Source organism: Haemaphysalis longicornis, unplaced genomic scaffold (assembly GCF_048455015.1).
Source record: "Haemaphysalis longicornis isolate Haplotype H1 unplaced genomic scaffold, Haemaphysalis longicornis Haplotype H1 scaffold_4, whole genome shotgun sequence".
Taxonomy (NCBI): domain Eukaryota; kingdom Metazoa; phylum Arthropoda; class Arachnida; order Ixodida; family Ixodidae; genus Haemaphysalis; species Haemaphysalis longicornis.
The window spans coordinates 37,363,311-37,383,259 of NW_027526361.1; the positions used below are offsets into that span (position 1 = coordinate 37,363,311).

At 48.0% G+C, this 19,949-nt stretch overlaps 1 protein-coding gene across 1 annotated transcript; it reads right to left on the reverse strand.

Annotated features, from left to right (window-relative positions):
- Positions 1-257: 257 nt before the first annotated feature.
- LOC144178515 (angiotensin-converting enzyme-like) lies at positions 258-19,375 on the reverse strand. The gene is made up of 12 exons (XM_077706430.1): positions 18,761-19,375; positions 16,849-17,007; positions 15,506-15,614; positions 15,275-15,415; positions 15,022-15,213; positions 14,492-14,577; positions 14,151-14,332; positions 12,080-12,204; positions 10,387-10,479; positions 9,908-10,238; positions 664-786; positions 258-600 (listed from the first exon to the last, which is right to left on the reverse strand). Exons 1-12 carry the CDS (start codon positions 18,965-18,967, stop codon positions 417-419), a joined length of 1,932 nt encoding a protein of 643 aa, XP_077562556.1. The 5' UTR covers positions 18,968-19,375; the 3' UTR covers positions 258-416.
- Positions 19,376-19,949: the final 574 nt, after the last annotated feature.

The window sequence follows — 19,949 nt, forward strand, 5'->3', positions numbered from 1 at the left end:
ACGAGATCGGCGTCACTGAACTGATTTAAACTACTCAGAACATGACGTTCGTCGAACTGTTCACACAAACTACATGATGCCCGTTTCTTTTTTTTTTTTTTACTTCTTCTCTTCTCTTTCTTCTGCCCTGTATCTATAGGGCCTTTTCTACCCTCCCCTACCCATTCCCCCGCCGAGTAGCATGTCGGTGGTACGATTCCGGCAAAACTCTCGGCTTTCTCCTCTAATAAAGAGCTTTCTCTCTCTCTCTCTCATCGCATACTTTCCACATTTTATTACAAAAACTGCTGTGCATGCAGGTGAATTAAGGTATCAAAATTGTCCTCGCCTTTCTCCTGATCGGCTTATCTATGATCAGGTGACAGTAACTTTCAGAAATAACATCGCTGCAATCTTAGCGACTACAGGAATAGGCATTAAACAGTTTTCGCACTGTCCGTCCATCCAACGTGACGGTGATGATTCTTGTGTTTGAGCCACTCAAAGACGGGCTCGAAGTACTCCAGGATTGCCGACGGATCGACCATTTTTCCTCCATCTTCGGTGATCATCATCACTACGTCTGCGAAAGGCTTGGAAGACCCCAGCTTGAGTACCTCACTGAAAAAAGAGAGAAACGTTATGAGACAAACAGGACATGTTACTAGACTAAGGCGAGCTTACGTGAGGCGCTTCCCTGCTTCCTTAGAGCCAAAGATGTCGCATTCGTGCAGTCGGCCAGTGTGGTTTGCCGCCCTGCACAGAAACTTGATGATCTGCATTTGTATGACGGAGCTGGACATGGACCTGCATCGAAACGCGCGGAGTTCGGTACACGGGTTGATCAACTGTCAACACAGCCGCACTTCAGTCACAGCGCAGCCTGATACAGATGCATTTTTTGCACAGCGACGCTGTACATGTCTAATCCCTTGTTTTCGCGCCCGTGTGGAACGAAAACTGGGCGCTCGTGTCCAGAGTATGGAAAAGTTCATAAGGAGGAGGAGTAAAAAAATTCTACAGAAATTCAGAGAATTGTCTACTAATGCGAAGCATGCTTATGACGCTTGTCTTGACTGTGAGTTTTTTACAGCCTTTTTTTTCTTGTTTTTTTTTAAATCCTGTCCGACCAATTATCTCCATTTACGCTATTTTAACGATTGCAGGTAGAGAATTCGCGAAATCTGCATTGTTGTGGAAATGCAGGGCGTTACGGTTCGCAATTTGCCGTGCTTTTTTACATTTTTCTCATTTTGTTTAGTTTCTCAAAGTTTAGTTCGACCAATTATCAGCGTTTACGCTATTATACCGATTACAGGTGGAACTTTCGCGAAATCTGCATTACCGTAGGAATGCAGGGCGTTACACGTTCCGCCATTTTCCGAAATTTTTGTATACCTTCTTTTTTATTTTCAGTTTTTCAAAATTTCGTTCGACCGAATTATCCCCATTTACGCTGTTATAGCGATTACAGGTGGAACTTCCGCGATGTCTTCATTTCTGTGGGAATGCAGGGCGTTACACGGTCCTGGCTGTGGGGGTACGGCAAAGAATGCGACGCATTAAAAATGAAAAAATTGGCCCATCTCCCCGCGAGGGGGACTCGAGTACATGCGTCGCATAGGGGGTGGGTGTATTGCGTTAACGTTTAGTGTTTGGAGGGTTGGTGCTATCACGTGTACACCACGCAGCTATCACGCCGCTAGCACGCCGCTGAGTCGCCAACGCACGCCGCTGACGACGTAGTTTGAATGAGTCAAGGATATAAGGCGCGTTCGTAGCCTTTGATTCTGTGTCGGTTTTGTGGCGCAGTGGGAAGAGCACCATGTACCTCGCGTTCCGCCCACAGGTAGTGAATGCGTTGTATCAGAAGCTTCTTGACGTAGTTTGAATGAGTCAAGGATATAAGGCGCGTTCGTAGCCTTTCATTCTGTGTCGGCTTTGTGGCGCAGTGGGTAGAGCACCATGTACCTTGCGTTTCGCCCTCAGGGTCGTGGGATCGAAACCAGGCGCCGGTAACTGTTATTTCTTTTTATAGTGTAGGGGGAGGCTGGCTGCTGCGGACGCCGACGCACGGGTGACATCGTGAGTTATACAAATGCTCTGCATTTAAAAGGTATTTCTTAGGGCCTTCATATTTTGATGTATTATACGCCTCGAGCTTTGCGATCGCTGCGCCGCCTGCCGCCGCTTCTCCGCGCAGTTGACGGGATTAGCGCTGCGCGGCCCATAGGGGCTCATGCAGTGTTTTGATTCTCTTTCGCTTCTTTTTGCCCTTCCAAGCGCTAAAAAAACTTGTTATGGTGACGTCTGTAAGTAAACAGTACGTTTAGGTCACTTCAAAAGTCGCTGCGTCTTGGTAGGGTGCTCAAACACCAACAATAGGTATCCATGAACGCGGCTCTGCGTCCTCCTCGGCCGCTGTTACTGGCGTCGGCGACGGCAGCAGCATACCACCACTGTCACCTCCGAATACGTTCGGCACAAGTGAATTTTATTGTCGCCTCGTTTAAACCTGATACTGGCACAGTGAGAGGTGTGTTTTGTTTTATAGCGCGGACAACGAATGCGGCCTCATTACGAATATATGCGTCGAAGAAAAATATATTTCGGGGATGTGATTACCCAATACCTGATAACAACTTGTGCCTTTTATAAGAATATAAGCCACGCGAAAATGTTAAGTATATTCCAAGGCTCTGCGTCGTGAAAGATGTGCACTCATGCCTTATAGCAAGAACCAAGAAAAGTGAATTAAACCACTGAAAAATTAATGGCCTGCAAGTCCGGAAGAAACAAAATAGCCCGTACAAAAACGAAAAAAAAAAACTCAGTGCAGCTTCTGAAATGCTAAAGACGTTCGTATAAACTTAAGCCGAGTAGGACTTACGAGACCAACTAGAGTGCGAAATACACTGCTATTTCGCGAGACATGGGGAGGGGGGAGGGGAGGGGGACGCTTACGTATCGTTGTGTACGATTGCGGAGCGAAATCAAGGAAAGAACGTTTTAGTAATCACACACACAAGCTACACGTTCACGTCACTCTAGTTTTTAGACTTCCACTAGCAGCTGATCCCTCGGCGAACGCATTTTTTGAGGTATACAAGTTCAAAACTGATAAAAGGTGTCGTTAGAAGAGTGGGATATCTGATAAGGCCTTCTGATTTCCGTTTGTGCTAGATTCTGCAGGCTCCCTGCGTCATATGACCACGCTTCGAAGAAACGTGTAGTCGCGAACGGGCATTACTGTAGAAGCTCTTCTCCGGCCTGCTCGCGGAGGATATATGTAACATATATGAATGTTTGCGGGCGCTCAGCTCACGACAAGACGCCCCAGCATTATTTTTTTTTTGTCATGCGCTGATCCCGGGTATAATTTTGGATTATCCAACGTACTTATTTCGTAGAATGTTCGTGAAATTTATGTCCAGGGTAGTGATCAATATCTGAGGTATGATATTGGAAAGCATAACTGGCGTGCTGTCAGGTATGAGCGCTCCACTAGATTATACAAGCGCACAAAACTTATTTACATCGTAGTGTATAGTCATGGCATGACCATCTGGGGATATTATGCTTACGGAGACACTGTTAGTAAATTTCAGGGCAGTGGAATCACAATCATCTCCATATGCATATCCCGGTTTCGCGACGCCGACGTATGACGCCCACTTGGCGCTTGTACAGACCGAATGTGCTAGACTAAGATCGCGTCACACACAGTTACACTCTCGTAAACACACCACATTTGCGAACAGAGTGACTGCTGCACATAAATATGTATTTCCGATGCCTACAACCGGTAAATCTCAGTCGTGAACGGGTCCTGAAAGCAACGGTGACAGTGGGGAGCGGGCCGGCGACTCCCGCGGCTGCTTTCGAAACGGACCGCTAGGGGGATTTCAGTGGCGCCCCTACAGGCCGCGCTCGAGGCGTATACTGCCTCTGAAAAATATCTTCCCAGCAAAGCATCTGTGTTTAGAGGCGAAGCTGACTTTAAGAAAATCGGTGTGAGCTTGGTCTTTCTAAGCTGGCTTTCCCATATTAGTTGTATGCCCATCTACGGAAGGAGTAGGGTTACAGCCCCACTTCGTACTTCTTTCCATCGCCGCCGCTTCTCTCCTAGTCGTGTATACTGCTCGTCACGGGCGGCGTATATCTCACTCTTGCCTTTTAAGTGCAGAGCACTTTATGGGCTCGCCTTGTCGTCGTAACTCGCTAACAGACGGTCAAGCGACTGCCGGAATCAGGCGGCGCAGCGAGATAACAGACCCAAGTAGAGCCTGATGTACCGCCGTCAGGGATCACGCTGAGGCTTCAAAAGCCACGCGGTTTAAATAGTCATAACGGTTCGAGTTTCGTGAACCGCTGGCGCTTGTCATACATCTACCCATTGTTTAGCACAAAGATTTCAGGCAAAATCTACGTATATAACCGGCAGCCCCCGCGTTCATTTTGTTAGGAACGCTCGTTGGGTTGGTTTTCACGATAGCAAGCGAAAAAATAGGCCGCGCAAGAAAAAAAATGACGCGTTCGAAATGACGCAAAACATGTACAGCATACGAAATTAAAGCAAGCACTAAAAGAACATAACTTCCACTGGCGCAGTTTCATGCAGCGGGAGCGCGAACACTGCGAAGGCGGGAAATTTGAAATGCATTAGGTCGCAGCAGTAAGAGGATAACGGCGCTGCAGCCCAGTATGGCAAATCACTGCTCTGCACTTCCGGCGGATTTCACATTGAGTGGAACGGCTTTTAATTTTTTTATATATGCATTATTCTTTTTTTTTTTTTGAAGGGGGGGGGGGGCGGGGGGAGGTAGGCGGGGTGGTTTTACGCGCAGGCAGGCTTCATGCGCTCACCGTTAGGTCCTGGAATAAGGACCGTTCCCCAAGGCGAACTGCTTCATACGGACTCCTCCTCCTCCTCCTCCACCTCCACCTCACCGTTGACATCCCCGTTCTGCTGGGGGGGCGATTTCAACGGACAGCCTCACGTTTGTCCCATAGAGTAAAACTGTAATTCTTCCAAGTTTCATTCAGCTAAATAGCCTGGAATTATGCCCAATCGAAACAAAACGTGTTTTGTTTTGTAACTTTATGTTTTGTAACTTGTAACTTATTTTTGTTTTGTTTTGTTTTTGTTTTGCATTGCACCGAGCTTCTCTGGTCATTTTTCTTAGCGGAGTGGAAATGAACAGATTTTTTTTTCCGATACGGACGCCAGAAATTGCTTTCAGAAGTGTTTGTAAGTTCGAAATGTACTGATTATACCTTGAAAGGTTCGTGGCAGATACGATTGCGCAATCCGCTTCATGAAAACAACATTACTATGGATGGTTAGCACAAGTAAAAAAAGCCTGTAAAATGGCTCCGACGACTGTAAGTTAACGCTCTATGTGGGGTGCTTATTAGTATAATATAAATGAACAAGGGATCAGAGCAACGGTTCCAAAAATGTTATTGGTATACCTATGTTCGTAAATTTTGAAATCAGATTCAAACTGTTAATGGGGTGAGCCAGAAAAACAGTGCGAACACCAATTGCGAGAAAATAGTGGAACATTTATGTGCTGTGTGTCAATGCCCAGACGGAAGGGAAACCTGAGCCGACCGCGAGCAGCCGGCGGCTCGGCCCGTCCGACGAAGGAATTACGAGGGCGCGACCCGGGGAGGGGAACTGAAAACTAAAGGCACTCTCAGACTGAACGCCAAACGTGTCGGTTGCACGTTTCTCGCGCTCCGCGAACACTAAATGGTGGCAGCGTACGTTCGAACCTGCTACGAAGGCACCGATGAAGGGGTCGCAAGCCCAGGAGAGAAAAATGGCTATGTCCAGTTTTCAATGCAAGCCTCTGGAGGAATTTACTTTCGCAAGCCCAAGTGAGTGGCCGCAATGGAAGCGGCGTTTTGAACGTTTTCGCATCTTGAGTGGCCTCGCCTCGAAATGCGCGGTGGAACAAGTGTACGCATTGGCCTACTTTATGGGAGACAAGGCAGAAGACATCCTTGCCTCATTCAAGTTGACAGAGGAGAAGAATAACAGCCACAACGATGTTTTGCAGGCGTTCGAGAACCACTTCGTAGTTCGAAGAAATGTCGTGTACGAAAGAGTGACATTCTTCAGAAGAGAACAGCGAGAAGGAGAAGGTGTCGAAGAGTTCGTCATTGAGCTACACCGACTGGCCAGGTTGGGCAGTTTCGGCGAACTGCATGACGAGATGATCCGGGTCCGGATAGTAGTGGGCATCAGGGACCGCAAGCTGTCTGAACGAATGCAGCTGGACGCGGAGCTGACCCTCCAAAAGGCCACCGACATGGCGCGACAGTCTGAAGTCGTAAAAGAACAAGCTGCTACACTCCACGGACACAAGGAAGGAAACGTGGACAGAGTCGGCCAGACTCGTAAAACGACTCTACCTCCAAGAAATCGAAAGGGGTCTGCAACACGAGACAAGAAGCCGCCTGAATCTGAAGCAAAGCAGTGTATGTTCTGTGGCTACTCGCAGCACACTACAAGGAAGTGCCCTGCACAAAACGCGACGTGCAACAAATGCCGCAAAAAGGGACATTTTCCCCGTGTCTGCAAAGGAAGAGCATCAGTCGGCGAGATCGTAGGTAGCAACGATGCATTTCTCGGAGCCGTCTCATCCAGCTGCGACGACAAGTGGATGGCTACTGTGTGGACATCAATGGGTCGCCCGTAACCTTCAAAGTGGGCACTGGAGCTGATGTGACTGTGATTCCTGTGAAAATGTACCGGAGATATTTCAGGGATCTTTATCTCCAGAAACCAAAAAGGTTTTGAAGGGACCCAATGAGCGAGAATTTTCTGTTTCCCGCATGATAACGGCCATGTCATACCGCGACACGTCGACGAAAGGAAGCATCTACGTTGTGGATGGTCTTCAGGTGCCTCTCCTGTCAAGGAAAGCTAGCGAAGAACTAGGCATTGTAAAACGTCTTGATCAAGTCATCATTCAGAAAAGCGAAGCTGTCAACCCACAGGGTGAGTTTCCCAAGCTGTTCTCCGGTCTTGGTAAAATTAAGCTCGCATACAAGATCAAGCTTAAAGAAGATGCTGTACCGTTACCGTTGGCCACTCCTCGAAACGTTGCCATACCATTAATGTCGAAAGCCAAAGCAAAACTTCAGGAGATGGTTGAGCTTGATGTTATCGAGCCAGTTGAGGAGCCAACAGAATGGTGTTCTGGAATGGTCATTGAGAAGGAACGGAATCCACTTAGCCCCAGTCCCTGAAGTTGAGGTTCCACACTCGTCGCATGAATCAACGCCTGCGAATAACCCGCCAGCTTCGCAAGATGCAAGGAGACGTGAGGTGGGCGAAGCGCCGGTTCAAGACGACCAAAAGCCACCAGAAAAAAATGAACCCCAGGAGAGTTCATCCGCTCCACAAGGCTACAAGACACGGGGTGGACGCGTAGTCAAGCCTGTCCAGCGCTTGTAAAAGGGAAGGCTGAGATGGGAAGATGTGCTGTGTGTTTATGCCCAGACGGAAGGGAAACCTGAGCCGACGGCACGCAGCCGGCGGCTCGGCCCGCCCGACGAAGGAATTACGAGGGCGCAACCCGGGGAGGGGAACCGAAAAATAAAGGCAATCTCAGACTGAACGCCAAACGTGTCGGTTGTACGTTTCTCGCGCTCCACGAACACTACCATTTTGGTATGTAGCTGCAAATGACACCTAATATTTTAGTGAGTTTGTTTATATAATAGAATGTAGGCCGTGCCTATTAACAGGATTGACACCAACGTTTTCTCTAAAAATGAATTGTAAGTCTGAGGAAGGCATATTTACCTATGGTATGGGTGCATTTACGCACGAAGGAGTTCGTTTGTATCTAGCTAGGCACAAGGAAGCAGTTGATCATAGTTATATTTGCTGGTTTGCTATGCAGAGAAAAATCTAATTTGGCTATTGACTGGGAGTTCGTGTCTTAGGACAGGGGGGGGGGGGGGAAATTGCGTCATGAAAAAAATCCAGCACCTTCCTTGATTTATGATAGGGTTCAACGCGCCGATGCAACGCAGGCGATGAGGCGCGCCGTAGTGGAGGGCTCCGGATTAATTTTGACCACCTGGGGATCTTTAACGTGCGCCATCCATCAGAAAGGCGGCCGCCGCGGTCGGGAATCGAACCCGCGACCTCGTGCTTAGCAGCGCAACACCTTAGCCACTGAGCCACCGCGGCGGGTCCAGCACATTCCTGCTTTCACATTCAATGGCATGGGCGCCACCGTCCAAAACAATCAAACATCTCCACTAACGTGAAACCTGTTGAGGGGCGAAGCATGCAGTGTAAAAGTGTATTCTTGGCACCTTGGCGCTTTTGCCCACGGAGATGAAACCTTTGTAGGGGTAGAGGTATACAGTTTCGCTTGAAGCACGAAGTGTTCTAGCGCGAGGCGTTGGAAAACGAGTGTCCCGGTGTTTTAGTGGCGGTGCTACATGAAACGACGACGACAGGAGACGACGACATCCTGAGCCCCTAAGAGGCTTCGCCCCTAATAGCCAATCTGTATGCGAAATGCTGAAACCGGTATGCAGTCCGACCTGCGCACTGTCAAATTAAATGAGACAGGTTGCTTATTTACGTCACATAGATAATAAAAATGTTCAGCAGCAACATACTTCACGACGTTACTAACAAAGACAAGCCCGCGTTCATATTTTCTTTTTCAAGTGTTCTTTACATGTTACCGCTGAGAGCATGCATGCGTAGAAAACGAGAATACGCGGTTCTATTTTGTGGAGGCACTCATTTCTTCAGTTGTACATAGAGAAGGCAAAATATTGCAGCGTCTTTGCTTGAGTACTTCGCTTAAAATTTAAGAAAAATCTAACATGTACGTGAGTTTCCTTAATTTTTTAGCGGAGAGGCTCTACACTTCCGATTTTATGTCATGCTTCTTTGAAACTTGGAATATCACACTTGGAACAAATTTGAAACAACATTTCCACAGAGATTTGACTCTGTTCATTTTTCTCTACTTCATATCACCTATCTGCGCTTCTTAAATACGCGCGAAAGCATTCAACAAAGACATAAATATTGTTGATTGCCTTAATCGCTATCGCATCTCTCTCTCACGTGTGGGTCTCAGATCGAGCCCTGTTATGACTGTTTCTTTGTTCTGATATTAGCTAATTTTTAGTTTCTTCTAGATTGCCTGCCCCCCCCCCCCCCCTTCCCCATCAAGTAAAATAATCACGTTAAAAAAATCACACCATATCCACGGAATGAATGATGATAAGTGGGGCGAAGCTCCAGAGGGGGAGATCATCGGTAACCGTAACTCTCCCGTGAAAGTTCGCCCATTACATCATTAAGAAAGACGTAAGACTGTGTGCATACATTGTACAAATCAACGTTTATTTTCGGAGTCAATGCTCCCAGGCCCAGACCTGGTGAAAGACCCCGCGCCATCGAGGACTACCCCGCACCTCCACCACAATTTGTCACGTAGGATGGGACACAACGGTAAAGAAAGAACTTTCATTTAGGGCGAACTTGTGCCCGAACAAGACGAGAGGAAACGAGCAAAGGTCCTTGCGTCTCGTTCGATCTCCGAGAACGACTGCCTGCGTTCGTGGCGTGATCTCTTGCGTGATCTCCCCCTCGCAGTGCACGTGCGCTCGCGCCTCCGTTGGCGAACACAGACAAGCTCGCGCTCCCGGTGCCGAGTTTGCGCTGCCGGTTGCAGCCGGTTCTTGCGCGTGCAACGCGGCCCACTTTGCGACATCTCCGAAAGCATGCGGCGGTCACGTACCACGAGACACAAGGGATGGACAGACCCATGACTTACGGAGCTTCGCCCCTAAAACGCACGACTGACTTAGCATAGGTTTTCACTCGTTGGATCGAATTTTAAGTTTTATATTTCAGGCTTTTCCTCGTACTTACTTCATTCGGCCCACGTGAGCCACGAAATCGTAGTCTGCAGGAGGATAAGTGTGATCCTTCTTGTGCTCTGCCGGTGGAGATATTCCTTCGTATTTAAGCCTAGAACACCAATATATGACATTAGGGAAGACCATCCTGAACCCTAAACTTCGTGCACTCGTCGTACAGAATGCGCTCGGTACGTGCCTCATGTCCCAGTAAAGCGAGTCAACTTGATCGTGCACGCTCGGCTCGTCCAGCACTTTCCATAACCAAGTGCTGGTTGCGATTTCGTGGAAAAGTGTTCCGACGTGGCCGGTGGCCAGTTCGAAAAAGCGCTGCATCGCGGCATCTGCAATTTTCGAAATACTTATCCACCAGGAGCCAGTGAAAGCAAAAGAGTCAACAATCTAAATAGAGGGAGAGCGTACATGTCTGTAGTAGAAAAATGATCCATGAAAGTAATTTTACAGGTTCACGAGGACTCTTTTCTTACTTACCGTTGGTTGACAGTCTGAGACCAACAAGTCTTTGAAATGTTGGTGAACGCATGGCTAACCAAGATAGGGCGTCTGCAACAGCTTCGTGAAATGCTTTTAGGAGGAAAGAATAACGGAATGTACAATTAATTTAGTAATATCAATAGTTACAACGGCAGGCTGAAGCAACATTGAAGACGTCCTTAAAGCTTTTCTTTACAGTTATTAGATTTGTGAAATCAAACGTTCCGGATTTTTAATAGGAGGACCACAAAGAATTACCCATGCCAGTATTCATTGCAAAATTGTGCCACGCAGCGACATCTTGACAAAGAATAAATAGACCGGGAGGACACAGGGAAATACGCAACAAGAGAAAATGGCACTGAAGCAAAATTCATTGGTATTTCTTTTTTGAATGTATGTTTTTGTACATGTAGCCGCATTGCTCGCTAGCGGAGAGGCAAACGTTTAAAAAAATGCCGTATAAAGCCAAGCAACCAAGCAAGCAAGCAAGCAAGCAAACAAACAAACAAACAAACAAATGCAGCGATCTGGAATACGTCGAACACGGATATATCAAACACGGGTATATCGAATTATTGTCTATATCGAACTCATAAATTATACCCTTGAAAATTCTGTGTAAAAGTATGGGAATTCGTACGTCTATATCGAACCGCATTTTTCCCGAATTGGGTATATTGTGGTTGGGGAGGATGTGCAGGAATGCGCGGACATGGCGAAGACTGGCTCGCGGGAATAATCCCCCCTACCGGAACGAATTAGCGCTTGCCCAGTCGTGCCCCGCTACCGGCCGCCGTAGCGTTAGCGGACGGAGCCCGGTATGCTAAATCTCCCTAGGCACACAAGCCCGAACGCTCGGAAAATGTGACAGTGCGAGGTAGGGATGCCCCGAATGCGCACGTCCTTTCTTTTTTTTTTTTTTTTTTTTTTTTTTGCGGCTGCGTACGTTACCAGGCTTGCCGAAAGAGTTTTGTTTTCTCTCTCTTTGGGTCTGTCTTCCCCCGATGTCGTCTCGGGAAAGGGAAGAGGGAACGGGAAAGGGAAGAGGGAACGAAGGCGCTGGCAGCCTCCTGCTTCTTTTGCATTTTGCTGCTGTTGCTGCTGTTCGGCGAGTTGTCCCGCACCTTTCGGAGATCACTGTTTCTCTCGGAGATGACCATCGCGAGCGCTTTGTTGGAGTCCGTTCAGAGAGCCTTGGAATTGTTACCTTCAAAGTTCTTGTGGTACGTGCGCGCTGTTCTTCTTTTGCGTGCGTGTTGTGCATGGTGTGCGAAGGCGCAGCGTACTGCTGGAATTTTCTAGTTGTGCAGCCTCGAGAAGATCGAGACCAGCGTCTTTAATTTCATTTCCAGGTCGAAGAAGCAGGCCAAGATCAGCGATTTTTTTTTTTCACGGAAATAAAGCGTCCCGTTGCGTCGTGAGTGCGGAATCGGTAAGTGATCGTCCGTCATAGGTGACGTCTCAGAGCCCATATTTTTTATATCGAATTTTTCATATAGCGAACTATTTCGCGATCCCCTTGGAGTTCGATATATCCGTGTTCGACTATAGAACCCGGGGCCTAATGCCCAGTACAATGCAACTCTATAACCTGTGAGTCAGCGCCGGGTGATGCACGGAGCTTGTCCAGTTGCTACGGCAATAATTATCCTAACAAAACCAGGCGTAAGGCTCTGTCTTCGCTCACCTGGGTTTGCCCCCGTTCGAAAGACGTGTGGCAGGTGCGAGTATTGCATGAAGTAGTAAACGTGTCCCATCTCGTGAAGCGCCGTCTGAAGATCGCCAGCCGTGGCCCCTCCGCACATCCTGATCCTTCGCGATGGACGCGAAATGCACACGAACCAGAACGCAGCTGTCAGTGGGGCGCGCGTGCGGAATGTTGAAGTGCGCGTTTGGATTTCTATTAACCGCGCTGCAAACAAATTCACAAATGAGCAACCCGCGTGTCTTGGAGTCGTGTATTCTTGCACGGCGTGAGAAAGTTGTAGCGGCGCCCGAGCAAGCTTAATTCTACATAGCAGTAAACATGCGTCATATATTTCTAATCTCACAAATGTTGCATAAACTCTGCAAACTATTTTTTTTAACTCAATGTTGTTGTTTTTTTCGTCCAAGAAGTCCTGTCACCATCTACTTCCTATTCTAAGCACCCTCCCCTCGACGCTCAGCCCTGCTGACATGACTGGCAAGTGAAGATGTGGAAAAGTCGCTGTCACCCGGCCGTGACCCGAGTACCAAGCCAAGACGAGACCAACCGCGACAGACTAGAGCACTTTACCGTGACATCCTGGCCCTGACTTCATGTACTGCAGGTAACTTCCATCGCTTCAACATGTCTTTGCGGTCATGGCGGGTGTGGCTGTTCTGGGACTATATACTAGTGTTCATTCACCCAGCTCATCATATCTCTATCGCCTGCGGTAAAGACTCCTTCATTCATTGTTTTCATCCCATCGGTCATTGCGCCCTTTTATAGCTGTGGCTCGGCCTGGGTCACTACGCGAAGTGGAGGTGTGAACTGGCACACTGCGCCAGTTCACTGCGCCATATTCAACCGGAACTGAAGAAGACGAATGATAGTGTGTCGCCTATAGCTTCTTGTTCCTGCTCTCATGGCTGTTCATTAAGTCATCGCATGGTCCGTTCATTTGCCCCGCCGCTGCATTACAATTTGAACTGACCCGCCGCGGTGGCTCAGTAACTAAGGCGTTGTGCTGCTGAGCATGAGGACGCGGGTTCGATTCCCGGCCGCGGCGGCCGCTTTTCTGATGGAGGCGAAAAGCAAATACGCCCGTGTGTACGAGACTTCGGCGCACGTTAAAGATCCCCAGGTGGTCAAAATTAATACGGAGCCCTCCACTACGGCGCGCCTCATCGCCAGCGTTGCGTCGGCGCGTTAAACCCTATATAAACAATCAATCAATCAATTACAATTTGAACTGCAGCACTCGCCACTTTGCCGCAGCCGAGGCCGTCGCCCTCGTCCGGGGGCTGTGTCTCGTGATGGAGAGGGGAACACTAGTACACAACACCATGTCCACCCACCTTTGAGGAAGCTGATGAGTGCATGGTGTTGTCCACGAGACGCTGACGGACGACACAAAAAATTTCGACCAATTCGATCCACTGACAGATGCACTATAAAAGTTGATGCTCTTCGAATGTAAACGTCCTTCCCGAAAAATGTAAGCATCACGGGTTCGGAGAAAAGGGGGTGCTTAGAATTGAGAGATTATAATAGCTTGACAGCATACAAACTGATAAGAGTTTATGGGTACGCTCTCAAAGCTAGTGTTTTTACAGCTGCGCGTTTGCCTATTTTGTATGAGCAATTTTTTCGGTGGGGCATAGAAGACAAGCATTTCGCGGCGCACCTTTACTGCGCACAAATCAGGTATTAAAGAGTTTTAGCACTTCGTCTGTTCCGCTCGTACCGTGTTGACCGGTACCCGACTGCGCCGCGCACGCGGGCATGGCGAGGTTCGGCCCGCCGAACTAATCCACCCTACCGCAACGAATGCGCAAGTGCCCAGTGGGGTCGCGGTCAGCGTACGCTAAAACTCTCTATTAGAAAGTTTTAGCACTCCTTATGTTCCGTGTCATCCGTCCGTACCGTGTTGACCGAAACCCAACTGGACACTTGCGCATTCGTCGCGGTTTAGTTTTGCGGGCCGGCCCTCGACATGCCCGCGCATTCGCCACGGTGTGGTGCGCCCCCTCGCCCTTCCCGCGCGCCCAGCCGCACTACCTATTCTAACCTGAAGTCCCGTCCATCGCAGAAGTCCCACGCAGACGGTTCGCATGAAAAATTGGTGTTGCTGGATGATGGGCGCTCTAATATAGATTTCTCCCAAAAACTTGAAGGCAGCTTGGGGAAGCCGAGGGAAACATAGAAGGACTCTGCCAATTTAAACGTACTGAGCGCAGTAGAGTTGGCCAACTGAAATAAAACGAGGGGTCAAGACATCGCCTGTATTTCGTTGACGCTTGTCATCTGTGTAAAAAAAAACAATGGTAGCAAAAGCCCTATCCCAAAGATATCAGTTTCAACGCCAATAACACGTTAGCACTACGCAGATTAATAGCTAGCCATGCATACCTCGGGATTTATGAGGGTGTGTTCACCCAGAGGCGATGTGGTCATCTCCCCTGTCATATCTGCAGCTGTCAGGTGACCCTGCGTGCCTAGAGGAAGGCGACAAGTTTAATTTTGAGGGGTTCAGAACTGGAAGCCTTAAAACCAGATCCAGCCTCAAAACGCTCTATCGATCACGGAAAATAGAATAAAACGCGGTGACCTAGCGCTGACACAACTTAACTCAGTATAGCCGGAGTCCTTCAATGCTTTTCAGTATTGAAGGACTCTGGTATAGCTCAGGCAGGAAATCGGTCAGACTTTGGCGCTGAAAAGGCTGCAGACCGCCCATCTCGAAATCGAATGCTAGCTACTGCACTGTTCTAACTAACTGCTTCTTTTCCCTCGTGAAGTATGCCTTCGGTACGTCAAACTTGCGAGCTTTCCGAACTTGAGGAAGTCCACTGAACCTGTGCCTCTACTTGGGTCCAGCGATCAAGCTACGACAAGGCCAGCCCCTAAAGTGCTCTGCACGTAAAAGAAATGAAGCGTACCTAAGAGATGAACTTGTATTGGCCCTGTCCGGGACACGTGATTTTCGCCGTACCTATCGACAAGTTGAGCGCGCGCAAAGGCGTGAACGTGCTCGTAAAGCGGTAGCAGGGCATTCCACAAACGTTCGGTGTCTTCCCTGAAGCTCGACCATTCGTAAGAGCTCATCATGTAACCAGCCGGCTTGCTGAAACCTGAAAAGGTAGGCAGCTATTACAATCATGCTTTAGTCGATCGAGCATGATGTCATATTACCGTTGGTCTGGCTTTCCACAGTGAAGACGTTTACTATTTCGAGGAAGGGTAGGACGAAGCGGCGCGTCCTTTTTGTCCATTCCTTGAAGTAATGCAGGCGTTCCACATAGTTTTTCGACATGCGGTAGATGCGTCTAATATCTTGCGAACAAAAAGCAGTGACGTCAGCTATTCGTGGGACTCGGCCAAAGACTTCGTATTTAAATGAGTTCACTAGAGTTTGATAGCTACCTGAGTGCGTAAGATGACAGTCCGTGGCAGGATCCTTAAAGACACCCTTGTACTGGCAAACTCTGACGCTTGGCAGGCCACTTGAAAGCTCGGCCTCTAAATGAAGGTACTTTGAAAGCAGATAATTACGTGCAGCTTGCCGTTTTGCTTTTCTATTTTTATTTTTTCGTTGTTGAGAACAGTGAGTAATAGGAGTAGTTGCGCCATGCTACGTATCTGCAAGAAATTACCTTAGCATAACATCGACAACCTGTATTGTAAGTTTACGTCTGATCAATCAAGCGAAACAAGAAACAAGCAAAAAGGCATTGCGGCACTTCACGTTACGCTCATGAAGACATCGGAGTTTTTGCGTCGGCAGCAAGCACAAATTAGTCCATTGGATAAACCGTGCTTTTCCCTGTTCATCGTGCTTTCCTTCTCGACAAAAATTGAATGCGGAAAAAAACAAAAAATTGCCTTTTATGCAAAATTTTTTAGGCAATATAGCATACACCACACTGCTAAAAATAGAAGATATTTACCTCGACTACCCAGGGCGTAAAAGTAAAGCTGGAAACTTTAAATTAAAAAAAAACTATTTTTGGCTTATTAAAACAGCATATCATTAACTTTTCGGGTCTTTAATATTTATTTTTATAGTCGATCGGTGGTATAAAATAATTACGCTTTTATCTCCACTCGCGGATGCGCTCTCAGGTTATATAGTCAGGCGCTTCGCAGAATTCCGTCGGGCTTGCGAGTGCGAACAGAAATATGCATCGGCAACCAACTCAGGAAACAAAGCTGCGGCTGTTGTGGCAGGCTCAGGAACTGCACTGATGAGCGCTCTTTTCGCTCCGAGCCGTTCCCGTGTATTTTTATTTTTATTAGCCGGACAGGAGAAACTGTACGATGGCAGACTGATGAATATTACTGGGCCTTATTGGTTAAAAGTCCTGGATGCACCACGGATTGGACGCGATCCTTAATTTGTTTTTCATGGTATTTCTGACGACTTCTGATGGGGGAAGTCCTCGGACTGCTTGCAGTTTATTCATGACATTTAGAGGCACAATAAATAAATAAATAAATAAATAAATAAATAAATAAATAAATAAATAAATAAATAAATAAATAAATGGACGAACGAGAAAATCAATCAGTCGAGAGGTGATGCAAAAAGAGGAGCTATAGGTCCCATAATAGAGAAAATTCGATTTCTAGGCCAATGTCCAAGTACATATATTCAGCAACGAGATTTAGTGAGCGCTGCCGCACCTTGTGCACACCCCATTACGTCTCCCCTGAGACTTCCAACAAGCCCAGAATGCTGCGGCAGCAGACAATGAAGAACTACTCACCCTTGCGAGGCTTTCATCGTCCAACGCATACTTGCCGGGTCTAGACAGCTTGCTAAACGCACGACGAAGAGTGGAATTCGTGAACGTGGGCCAGGCACATCGGCTCACGTTTTCCAGAATCTCCAAAGAGAGCGCCGAGTAGCGTTGCAAGGTTTCAGCCTTGGAACGAAATAAAGTACAAATTGTAGCATCTCCTTTTTGGAGGGCAGAATAATAACGTGATGTCTCTTCTGTGATAAAGGAGATTCCATTACAGTCTGAGTAGCAGATAAGCAGAAGCGTGAGTTGCAATACATCTATACTTTGTGCTTACCTTTTTCTAATGGCATATCCAGTCGAGAGAGGGGTCGGAGTACCATCCTATCTTGCACTGGTAAGTATGCAATGCATGCACCCTCTCTATTCTTTCTCGGCGGAATCATAACACAGTGCCCCCCCCCCCCCCCCCCCCTGGTATTTCCCCTCCCCCTCCTCCAAGATGCCACTCTCAATTCTGCCCTGCTGATTTCGTCACTAAACACTTTGTGATATCATACAAGCAATACGAGCGACCTAGCCCTCACGCACTATCTGTCATAATCACGGAGCAAGAATATGTAGGAGGGGAAACGGTCCATTGCGGCAAGCGCGAGCGAGTGAATGTCACAATGAACACCCAGGCGGACCACAAAGCTTCGTAGCTGCGACGTCGAAGGGGGTGGCGGTACCTGACGGACGAAATGATAGCGGCCGCAATTCATTCCGTGGCTGCGCAGTGAAACGCCAATCGTGGAGGCCGCGCAGAACCTTCACCCGTGGCAGACTCCGCTAGCTTATAAGTCATAATAGAGTTCCTCTATATAGCTCCCGCAAGGAGCTATATAGAGGAACTCTAAATCAGAACTTCGAGTTCCTATAAACTAACATATGACGAGTGCCTGTCACATTATCTGGCCGCGCTAGGAAGCCTCGTTTCCCCTCCTATCTTGTTATTGCTCCGTGTTCATTATTAACGCGTGAGTCACGTTTTTCTTCGCAAAAAAAAAAAAACTGCTCAGCTGTTTCGCATGCAGATGAGGGACTGTACGTACTGCAGCCTGCAGTTGCTAAGTTCTGAATCATGTTCACGCCACGCTACGTGCCTCTCATATCCAATACAGCAAGCTGCAGCTCGTGCATATGTATTTACTCAGTGGCAGTGGTCATGCTCATGGGCATTCTTGGGCTCTTTTTGAACGATGACACATTTTACCCCTGCCCCTTGCGCACACAACTTGCCATAATAGTGCAACAATTAGCCATAAGTCTTTTTTACTATTGGGGAAATGATTGCAACTGTAGAGAACAACCATGAATGGCACACTCTTACTCACCCCTTTTACTCGCCTTCTAAGGCCTATCCGAGACAGGCTTTCAAAAACCTTTGAGGAAAACACTGCCGAAGAATTGAAGTGACTGGCACGCTGCTTGCAGACGATTTTTTTGGAAAAGGGGGGGGGGGGGGGGGCAGGCGCGATGAATTTTGGGAAGTTCCGTGAAAATGGAAAGGGCATTTATAGCAAAACTCATAATTTCCGGCTCTGAAATCGACAGCTTCTAACTAGAAAAATTCTTAGTCTAGCTAGAGACGACTATTTCAAGCTTGCAGGTTTTTTTTTCCTTCCAGCTGCACTGACAAATGCTAACTGGAAGTGATAGCTTCCAGCCGGAACGAAATCTCAATCCAGCTAGAAATAAGCTAGAAACGGAATTTCCACCTGGAAATTCTGCCTATTTTTAGCTAGAAGAAATTTCTAGTTCAATAATCCGATCGAAAAAATATTATGGCAAAATGAACTTTGGCTCTCGCGTATACACGCTGCCTGATAAAAATTTCAGGGATTCCAACCCTCTTTCCTCCCCTGGCTACGTCCCTGCTTATCGATGAGCTTACCAGACGACGTGTGTTGCGTGCGCTTGACTCCACGCTGGCATTCCAAAGCGCAGACGCGCTCTCACCGCACATCGCGTTCTGGACAGACTCCAGCTCACGCAGCAAATACAATTCAGCCGCCTCTTCGCTTGGGCTCAAATCTTGCGGGCCACTCCTGCCCGCGGACACCAGTAACCACCAAACCACGAGAACGCTGCTTCGCTCCATTACGCAGTCCACAACATGCACCGCACAATTTAAGCGTCGGCGCGAAGACTATGGAAACCCGCACCGCTTTGTTGTGCGCAAGCTCTTTGTTCCGAAGGATCGCGAAGCCGATGCCGGTCTGGCAAGGCTGCGACGGTCAAGGAAGTCTGCATTTACAACCCGTTTATAAAGGTTGTGCCAAAAGGTAAACGAAGATATATAGGCGTACTCGCGCTAGGCCAAGGCCACGTCACGGTCACCGTCAGTCATCACATCCTTTCTTCCTTCCTTTTTTTTAATGTGAGGATGTGACTTGACGACTAGGTTGGCGAAATTTCTGCGGACGCCGGCCGAGCGTGCGCTTACCGGCGTCCGCAGAAGGTGCACACAAAAAACGCCCACAGCAGCTAACCCTCGGCGTGCGCTCTGAGACACGTAGCAGTCTGTGCGCCATGAATGAATGAATGGCTTCAATACAGAGGAGGGTGGGGGAAAGAATAAGGATTGGGAAAGGCCTCACAAGTCAGCCGTAACAAATCGCGCGCATAATCAATCAATCAATCAATCAATCAATCATGTTTATTTACGTGCCCAGGAACAGCCGGAGGCCTGAGTGCTGGCGCACGGGTAGTTACATGAAAACAAAATACAAGAAACATATAGCAAGAAACAAACAAGGACAAGACACACACAAATTGAAGTAGTGAAAATGACAGAAATAAAGCACAGGCGGAGCCTGGGTACAGGTAAAAAAATAATAATAATAATAATTGGCTAACGATCATGATACTCCCTAATGCGAAATTTGAGCCCAGCGCGATCTGCAGTCTTCTCGGTGACAGCGCATGGCTGCTGCGCCTCAGGAAGTGATCGCGTCATCGGCGAACGCACGACGCCGCGCGCTACTCCAGCGTTACCTCGCAGCGCGTCGCCGCCGCCGAGCATGCCTCGCGCGGCCTGAGCATACCACCCTCCCCCTTACACTTTCGCCATACTTTCATCC

Bases quoted from the DNA above. Each gene is read 5' to 3' on its own strand.
- LOC144178515 (XM_077706430.1), bottom strand. From the start codon at position 18,967: ATGGAGCGAAGCAGCGTTCTCGTGGTTTGGTGGTTACTGGTGTCCGCG. The intron at 17,008-18,760 runs GTAAGCTCATCG...TTTCGTTCCAAG, and splicing joins CACGCAACACACGTCGTCTG to GCTGAAACCTTGCAACGCTA. The intron at 10,239-10,386 runs GTAAGTAAGAAA...CGAAAATTGCAG, and splicing joins TCTCAGACTGTCAACCAACG to ATGCCGCGATGCAGCGCTTT.